Source organism: Papaver somniferum, chromosome 5 (genome assembly GCF_003573695.1).
Source record: "Papaver somniferum cultivar HN1 chromosome 5, ASM357369v1, whole genome shotgun sequence".
NCBI classification, from domain to species: Eukaryota; Viridiplantae; Streptophyta; class Magnoliopsida; order Ranunculales; family Papaveraceae; genus Papaver; species Papaver somniferum.
The window spans coordinates 186,313,805-186,324,041 of record NC_039362.1 but is presented as its reverse complement, the minus strand read 5'-3'; the positions used below and the strand labels follow the sequence as shown (position 1 = coordinate 186,324,041).

At 34.7% G+C, this 10,237-nt stretch overlaps 1 protein-coding gene across 1 annotated transcript; it reads left to right on the top strand.

Annotated features, from left to right (window-relative positions):
* The first annotated feature begins 2,275 nt into the window (after positions 1 to 2,275).
* On the top strand, positions 2,276 to 3,028 carry LOC113280315 (basic leucine zipper 23-like). The gene has a single exon (XM_026528958.1). The coding sequence runs from the start codon at positions 2,276 to 2,278 to the stop codon at positions 3,026 to 3,028; it is 753 nt and encodes a 250-aa protein (XP_026384743.1).
* Positions 3,029 to 10,237: the final 7,209 nt, after the last annotated feature.

Sequence of the window (10,237 nt, the reverse complement as noted above, 5' to 3'; positions counted from 1 at the left end):
AATGTATGCATAGATGTGCGCTAATACATGGACTCGTTGATTATTTTTCGTAAGGTAAAAATTCATCGGCATAGATGTGAATCATTGTAAAAACAAAGTTTGGAAACATACCCAAAAACTAGTTAGTAAGTGACATATTTTTTATCATTTTGTAACTAAATCAAGAAAAAAGTTAATATGGATGATTCGTCTGAAAGAATTACTTAACCTAGTGCTTGTCAAATCTTGACCAGATCTACATTGTTTCTTTCCTTACTTGTTTATAGGCTTTCTGTATACGAAACTAGTCATAAAAATTTAAGGTGACCAAATTTTTGGTACAAAAACCGCACCCAAATGTTGGGATTCATTAAAACTCCATCTTAAACTAAATTGATACAAAAACCCCAAATTTTAAAAAATTGATACAAAAACCCCAAATTTCAAAATTGGTTTCATCAAATTTTATGATGAAACCAAAAATTGGTTTCGTCAAATTCTACGAAGTTTCATCAAATTTTATGATGAAATTTTTTTGAGGGTTATGTGTTATTTTTATTTTGGTGGGTTTCTTATGGATGGATAGTGACACCTTTGGGGTTATAACTCGATTTTTCTTCTCTCTTTTAAAAGAACTAGAACTTTTTTTTTGTATCATTCAAGAAAAAATATCCTCCTTATAAACTAAAACACCCAAAGTTGAAATTCAAGATCATCAAAAGAAAAGAACATGATCATGTTCTAAGGGTATGCTGCAATGATGAAGTAAGATCCTTTATAACTATGTCTGGACATCTGAGATTTTTGTCTATGATTAAACCAATGTTCTAAGGTATGCCGGCATTAAACAAAATAAAGAGGTTAAGAAGGCTGAATACACTGGCATTAGACAACTAAAGTCATATTAATGTATGCCGTGTACGCTACTACATGGACTCGTCGATTATTTTTCGTGAGTAAAAATTCATCGGCATAAATGTAAATCACTGTGAAAACAAAGTTTGAAAACATACCCAGTAGACTAGTTAGTAAGTGACATATTTTTTATCATTTTATAACTAAATCAAGAAAAAAATTAATATGGATGACTTGTCTGAAAGAATTACTTAACCTACTGCTTGTTAATTCTTGACCAGATCTACATTGTTTCTTTCCTTACTTGGTTATAGGCTCTGTATAAGAAAAATACTAAATACTTTGTATGTGATGATGCGGATCATAAGTTCATAACACCACAATTAAGGAGATGATTAGCACGTGGGATGGGGATGTGAAAGTGTTGCGAGACAGTGTTCGTTGACATGGCATACTCTGACATGGATTATTGTCCTTGAAAATAGACCTATTGTACCATAATAGACCTACTCTACTTGGAAATAGATCTACTCTACTTGATATAAGAGCTAAATTGAACGTGGGAGGGGCGCGTCGCGAATAAGGTCCCCTCTATCAATATACAAATCAATTAAGACATTGGATAGAACTATAAATCTCTCAGAACTTTCTAGGTGGAACCTCTAAAAAGGATCAACCAACTACTGCTATCATTCTCAACCTTTTCATGTCTCTGTCTTGGTTTTAAGAGGTAATAGTTATACTTCAATCATTGTAACATTTTTAATTATTGGGTTTCATCGTGATGATTCGTTCATTGTTGTACGTTCTGCCTGTTCATGTTTTGTTTTTCAACAATAGTATTATGTGCAGTATGTTGACGTCTAATAGATAGATCTCCTAGGTATAACTTGTCATAAGATAAGATAGTTCTTATAACAAAACTCATGATATGACTGATCATGTTGGTAGAAATCTATGTGAAAATGAAACCAGAATTAACAAAGTTCATATAGGTATGTTCTTCTTCCAACTCGATTATAAGATGGTGATTGTTTAGCATGTCCTTTCATTCAAAAACCTTCAGGGGAAGGTGCACACATGAGATTGAAATGCGAATGTCCGACAAATACATTCATAGCAGTACTTATTCCTTTCGCTCTAATAGTAGACAACTTCGATCATTAAAGATGTTTGCTTTTGTCGCTTTCAATGCTTTTACTTCTTGCGTTTTCGATTAATATTCTGTTTACTTTTGTTACCTTTAACTTTAAATTTGGAAGTCACCCTCAACAGCCATGTTATTATAATCTTTTGTATAGGTTTATCAACTTGAGGAAGCCAAAACCCGTTGGCCGATCGGAGTCCTAGGGTTAGAAAATTTTATCGATCTAGTTCGTGGCTAAAAGTTTGACTTCGTTGATTTAGCTTCCCACTGGTGAATCTTGAATTTGTTCAATTCATGGATGATGGAGAGTTAGATTTCTCTAACCAATCCTTAAAAATGGACCATCAATTACTGACAATGAATGGTTTCTTGGAGGATTTCCTTGGTGATAGTCATGCAGGTACTCAAACCTATACTTCCAACCCAATTGGAGAAGATGTACCTCACCCACAAAACTCTTTCCATCGCCGTACTAAAAACCTTCCTGTTGAAGAGAAGACCACTACTGAGGAAACAGATGACTCAGTTGAAATTAAATCAAAAAAACGGGCACCTGGTAACAGGGAGTCTGTGCGTAAGTACCGCGAGAGAAAGAAAGCCCGACAAGCTTTAATAGAGGATGAACTTACCAAATTGAGAATCGTAAATCAGCAGTTGTTAAAAAGGTTGCAGGGACAAGTTGCTCTTGAGCAAGAGGTAGCTAGGTTCAAGTGTCTGCTTGTGGACATTAGGGGAAGGATTAAAGGTGAACTTGGAGCATTTCCTTATCAGAAACCAAGTAACGGTACCATGGCTGGAGCTTATGATGTGAACCAGTGCGACGTTCAATACTCTGGATTAGATAATCAAGATGTTGACGTATCTGGTGGATTTCAACATGAAGGTTTTGGGGCTTCTGATGGTAGTTATTTACCGTGTGTTTGGAAACATAATGAGTTTCTAAATTTTGGACAAACAAATGTCAGGTTAGCTGCTAAAACTAATAATCCCTCCACTGCTGCCAAGAAACGAAGAGGGAACAGCTCAAACAAAAGTTTGAATAGATAAGCTAGGAAAATGTTTATTATGATGATCCAACTTCGAATAATTGTAATTAATGCTTTAGCGCCATATGTTATCTCGTTGTGTTTATCATTGCATTAGCCTTTTAGAGAAATTGTCAAAAAGCCTATTTTGTCCACATTTATTTCAATTCAAATTAGAGGTGCATAAATGTGGCTCGTTGGGATGATATAGAAACAACAACATCCCAAAAATAGACTAAAGCTTCTTCTGGGACAACGAAGGAGTTACGGTTCAGCAGAGTGAATGGCTAGGCAGCTGTATTATGTGGCCGCCAGATGGCAAAACAAGTTCACCTTTTTGACTTTAATTCGTGAGAATGATTTTTATCTTTTAAACTAATTGGAAATGCTAGTTGGCTCCATATTCTCCACCTTCCTATAATCTAAGCCCCACATCTATATTGAGATTCGCATTCAGGTTCAGGTGGGATTTACCATTCCCTTAATATGGGGTTTAGATTGTAGGGAAGAAAATAGGGAGGTAGAGATTAGGGAGCCAAATAGCACTGCCGTAAACTAATATTCATTACATTAATAAACTTTTTAAAAATGATCCAAACTAGATTTGGACAAGCTAAAATCTAACTCGTTAAATTAAAATTCTCTCTAATTTAATAATTTTATGGCATTATAGGTCTATTAATTTACTATATATTTAAATTTAAATATCTTTTTTTTTCATTCTTAATAATTTTATGGCATTATCTTTTTTTCTCTTTTGGAGCAGACAAGAACTTATGTTTGATCTTCCGTTCTTACAAGTAAATCTTTCTTGTACGTGGCTAATTTGAGGCTTACCAATAAAAAAAAAGGTAGAAATAATTTAAAAATTCCCTTTTCGAATTATTTCATTAGTAGCTTATTATCCTTGACTAATTTGTGTTAATTAATTTAATTAGTAGTTAAATGATCATGTTAGATATGAAATTAAATAGTGTTGATAATTGATCATCAATATATGAACATTTTTTGAAATTTTTTAATTTGAAAATCTTAGAAATTTATTGCGTTAAGAACTTCGTATATTTTGATGTTCTTGATCAATGAAGTACATCAACCTACAATTTACATATGCTCTTCGGTTTTATGACCAACTGTTACTGATGTTCTTAATCCATGAAAAACATGCACTTAAATTGGCATATATTTTCCATTTTTATGACTAATTTTTCTTGATGTATGCTTGATCGACGAATAACATCAACCTCGAATAAGTATATATTCTTAATTTTTATGGTCGGTTATTCTTGATGTTCTTAATTCATGAAGAACATCAACATATAACCGGTACATGTTTGTCATTTCTATGACCGAATAATCATAGTTGGCGGATACAATCCTCTACATATCCTGATTAATAAAAAAAATCCAAAAACTAGTTTTTTGCATAAAAATACGTCCATCCGTGGAGAAGGCTCCCTAAGTGCGCGGATTTGGTAAAAAAAAATTGCCAGAGTCGACTGATATGAATGTACTTATCGGTTGATTGTAAAACTTAACATTTCTTTATTTATTTTATCCATAACTTCTACGTGCGGCATCGGAGTGACCTCATTTCTTTTGCTTCGAACTTTTTTTTTTTTTGGTTGCTAAATCAAAGTTTTTATTAATTGAAGAACTTAAAAGTTATAGAAAAGGAAATGCAACAACAGAAGGAGATTACAGACATTGAGAGACTAAAACAACCAATTAAAATAACTCAGGACTAAGAGAGGGGTATCAAACTAACTGCAAAATCTGTAATAGGGTACTTCTGACATTTCAATCCTCTTCAACAATTGAGGTCTTCTTGTGTGAAAAATTCTTTCTCCTACGTTAAAGCAGCACCCTTCTTAGCTAGTAGTTTTGCTTCGAACTCATATTTTCATTCTCTATAAGATGGATAGAAGAGTTTCTCGATTTGGAAAAGTTCCAATTAGTCTTGGATCCATCTCTCCATGTAGTACTTTACTCTCTTGGATCCAAGACTTATTGTAACTTGTACAAATATACGATAATTCTAATCTCCGTCTTGATAGATCACAAAAAGATAAGTTCAAACGTGAAAAGAGTGATGGCATCCCAATATCATACGAAGAAGTTATGAGCAAAAATTTTTGGAGAAATATTCAGGTTTACAATTGGCTAATAAGTGCATTAATTATATCTGCCGACTCTATCAAAAAAATCCAGAAAACTCCTTTGAGGTTTGTTTTTACAATCTGACATGTGGACATATTTTTATACAAAATATTATCGTTTTTGAATTTTTATCAATGAACACTTGTGCAGGATTGTGTCTGCCAAATGTGGTGAGTAGGCCATCAATATGAAGAATATATGTTGATTCTAGGATAATATTCTTCATAGTTTAATAATAATCAGCCAAAAATATAATGAATATAAGCCAATATAGGTTGATGTTCTTGAAGAACAATCTGACGTAAAAAGAAGAACATATTTGTCGAGTCTTAGTTGATGTTCTTCATGGATCAAAAACAATCGATCATCGTGTAATTATCTTATTGACCGATGTTATTTTTGAAAGTGGTAGTAAAGGTTCGTTGCTCGGACTTATAAAGATTTAAAAATAAAAATATATATATATACAAAAAATATTAACAATATGGGTAAGAGTACTGGGACTAAAGATTCGGCCATTTCTCATTTTCAAGTGGTTCAGAATTTAATTCTAGGCGATTATAGTTCAAAACAAAACAAATATTAACTCTAGTTTATTGCCAAGATAGATTTTATAAAATATTACTTGTATTTCTTAAACAATGCATATCAAAAATCCCTAGGACTAAGCATACTCCATCAAATGAAATCACAAGTAATTAATTTAAAATCTTAATTCAATTAAAATTAGTGCAAAAAGTAAATAAAAGAATTAATGAAATTACCACATGGATGAAACTCGACCTCCTCCGTCGTACCAGTGTTGGGTTTAGCTCATCATGATAAAAACACGCTCAAAGTATTTATTTATTGCTCAAAGGGTTTTTACAAGGATGAAAATGGAGATGAAATAATAAAACAGTGGATGTGCAACCCACAGAAAGCGTCCAAAATGAACGACACAGAAGAAGTGCTATTGTTGTTGTATCTCTAAGACCCACACCTACGACCCACGTTCGCGAGTCGTTTCACTCTTTATAAACGAATGCTACTGCTGGTCCGTTCTTCATGTTCTTCATCTTCATCACGAACAGCAGCAGCAGCAGAGAGAATTCGTTATTCTTCCTCTGCAGCTTCCTCTCTTCTCCTCCCAACTCTCGACAGCCCCTCTACTCGACCCAAATAACCTTTATATACTCACATGCATCATCAAATCCCCCGCAATAACTCGTGAAAATCCTTCTTTACTCGGAATATTTTTTTTCTTATTTCGGAGAATAATTTCCAAAAATAACTTCTTCACGCTCCAAATCTCTTCCAACACGCTCCAAATCATGTTGTAATCACCCAGAGTGTTGCTGGAGCCATCAAACTCGATCGAAACACGTCCATAACTCTCCAAAACTCGTGTTTTTCTCCTCCCTATACGTGTGTCTCTGTTTTGAGTTCGTGGCTTCCCTAGCCAATTCTAGCCAAATTCGATCGTACCCGACACCCAAAATATCTTCCTTAGGCTTAATCACATCTTCCTGCCAAGTCTCAGCCATTTAATCTCCCTATAACACGTTAAAAAAATTCGATCAAACTTCTGCCAGTTCTCATGCATGTTTTCCCGCCAAAATTCAGTTTTTGAAATGAAGAAGATGGTGTCCCCCTATCCAAACTGGGGGTGCGAATAGCAATTGGGGTGGAAATAGTAATTTTTCTGGATTCCTCCGGCACATTTCTGGGATGCTTCCGGTGCATTTATGGGGTGATTTAGTAATTTTCTCTAGGGTGTAAAACACTGCTTTTTGAACCCATTTCGCCAAAAGGGCTTATTTCTCTAAAAACATCTACAAAATCACAAAATAACACAATAAGTACTTAATCGAGTCTAACAATACAGAATATTGAGAACAAAATAGACACATAAATGCGTCTATCAAATACCCCAAACTTATTATTTGCTAGTCCTCGAGCAAAACTAAAAAATAAAACCGAGTTAATCTCGGGTGGGTTTAACAGAGGTGTACCCACAAAAACCATGACTTCTAATTGGTCACAAGTATCCAAAGAGCTATGAGGACATACATATTCTCAACCTATCTCCCAGTAACTAGAATGCCAGAGAAATTAAAGGTGTCAGCTCTAAAGCTGACTGAAGAAAAGGGGAGACACATCCGCACGACTGCTAGATAAAGAGATATCCGCTACACAGCTAGATAAACATTGTAAGATGCGTCCGCTGCTTTACAGCTAGATAAGATTAGGAGAGAGATAAAGATGAGAGGGACATATGCTACACAGCTGGACTAATTACGTGTGATGAGTTAAACCAGTGCTAGAAAGATCTTGTGCCAGATTGAAAGAAGACTAACAAAGCAACCAAAATGCATCTTTCTTCGACTCTCTCACAGTGCTCAATAGAAATAACGTCTTCTTCGGTCTTCAACTGTTGATGATAAACCCTCGAACCTCATAGAACCTTGACAATTAACTCTTCTCTTCGATTTCTTGCTTGACTTATAAATTTCTTCTTCCCTATGGCCTTATTGAACAAAAAGAACGTAATGATGTTTTTTTTTTTTTTCATTTTTCATTTTTTTTTTTTCATTTTTTTTTTTAAGACAAAAATTTACATGGCCATGAGAGAAGGACTTTAGAACTTGGATCTTCACAACTTGTGATGTCTTGATATCATGAACTTCAACAACTTATATCATTTGCTCTTATAACTTCTTGTAACTAAGTCTTCAACTTTGATTTTTGAATTATTCTTTTCTATTGTTGCTTCTAAACCTTAAACGTCTTCAACTTTTTCATAAATTTTGATGTCACTCCGCTTGTTGATGATGATAAGTTTCTACTGAGAGAGAGTCGTAATCCAGTAACTAAGACTACATTGTGAGGTTGCTCTGTCTTTCTGGCATTTCCTTCTGACCTACTTGCCTTTCCATCATGGATGGTTAGGTCCATCACGGTTACCCTCTAAAAGGAACAAGTTCTCTCCTGAATTTCAAGGATCTCAATGTCTTTTTCTCTAATGTCTCAATAAGTTGTTATCTCTAGCATTCCAATTTCTATCTTTTCGGTGAGAAACAGTATGTAAACTTAGCTAACCGGATACCATGTGACGCTAGAAGTTTCAAAAGTGCAACTAAAAAGTTCTTCCCCACCCCCAAACTTAAATCTAACATTGTCCTCGATGTTCTAAAGATAAAATTAAAAGCATGAACAATGAGAAACTGTTACCACTTGAAGAAAAAGAGTTAAGGAAAGATATTACCATGTTGCATGAGATTGGGTTACCTCCCAAGAAGTGCTAAGTTTAAAGTCTTCAGCCAGACTTAGGAAAGGATTAGTCAACTCGAACCATAAAGTAACAGTCGAAATAACTGTAGGTCTTCAAAACGAAATAGAGCTGACCAAAGGAAACTACAATAACCCAAGAATGTGAACAAGGATAGCATGCCCTTATCTAGTTTCCTGATTAAGATATTTATATCTAATTGTGGTTCAGGTTCTATGAAAGGGCCTAAATAAAATATTTTCCTCGGATGCATTTCCACATAGGTTGGATCCAAATTATTAGGTCCTAGAGTCTGGAAAAACTCAAATAAGAACTTAGAATCACAAAATAATAATAACCTAAATAACTGAGGATCCTCTAAGTCAATCAGGTTTGACTTACATAATTGACCACAGTGAGAGTAGTGGTCATTCTTAAGCAAATGTGTCGATTCTAATTTCCTAAGGCATTTAGGTCTAGTCTCACAACTTAATATTCGACACATTTGGAATATAAACGTTCCCACAGTTGGAAGAAAACTATTTGGTGGGAAAACAAAGTCAATCTGGGGATCATAGCCTGGGCAAACCACATCAACCAGAGGATGGATTTCTAACGACTGAACTCCTTCATGGACATCATTAGGCTCGGGAAAACGAGTATGAAGGTAATCTTGTAAAATGGTCGAGGCACAGATATCAAGTCCTAAGTGTAGGGACTTTCTGAGAGTTAAAGGTAAGGCACTAGGGAAATGATAATCACCCCCAAACTTAGAGTTTTCAGTGTCTCTAGATAGACCTCTAATTATTTCTTGAATTTCCGTATCTTCAGAGTCCTTAAAATATTCAAGAGATTCTTCTAAGTTATTATCAGGTAGTGCATCTTTACTCATCTCTACGGGTCTATCTTCTTCTTCCAAGACTATTTTTTCTAAGTCGTTAGACTCTAAAACAGTATTTTCGAAATGAACCCGTTCCTCTAAACCACTATCGGCTTCGTAATCAAAAGGAAAATCTACATCGTCTAAAACGGTGGTATCCCTAATCAAATCCTCGTCCTTTTGAATAGGTGAATAATCATAAAAATTATTTGGATTTGAACTAGAAATAATATAATCACTATACAGCTCAATTGGATTACTAGAATCCTGATCACTATGCCTACATATTTCAGATTCTTCATTACTGCTATCCTCATCATCATAGTACGAAGATGATTGAACCTTATCTAAATAAGTAGTGTCTTTTATTCTAACCTCGTCCTCTAAATTAGGCAAATATTCACTATTTACATCAAGGGTAAAATTGGAAACACTATTTTGGAAATTTATATCTTTTAGAGAAGTTCTATTCAGGGTCTCTAACAAAAGATTTTGGGCCAACTCACATGAATTCCTTATGGTATCGTGTATAGAAGGTTCACTCATGGGTGCATTTTGTTTATTCATTTCTACAAACCTATTTGTATTCTCAGTTAATTGTTTGAGAGACTCTTCTAGAGGAAGAACAGGTTCAAAAGGATCATAATAGGGACTAGTTTGATTGTATCCTCTAGAGACGAAGAACTAGTACTATAATCTTCTTGCTCGTAAGACTGATGCATGTGTGGATAGTAATTGAGCTCACCAGGGTATGACACATATCCTTCCAAAGGATGGCGTTCCCAACCACTATTCCCAACATGGTCATAAAAAGGATGATGTCCATATTCAAATTGAGGTCGATACCCATTGTATTGGCTTCTATCATACCAGTTCGACATTCTTAATTGCAAGGGAATTCTACACAACCACAAACAAGGCCGACTCGACTCCACCAAAAC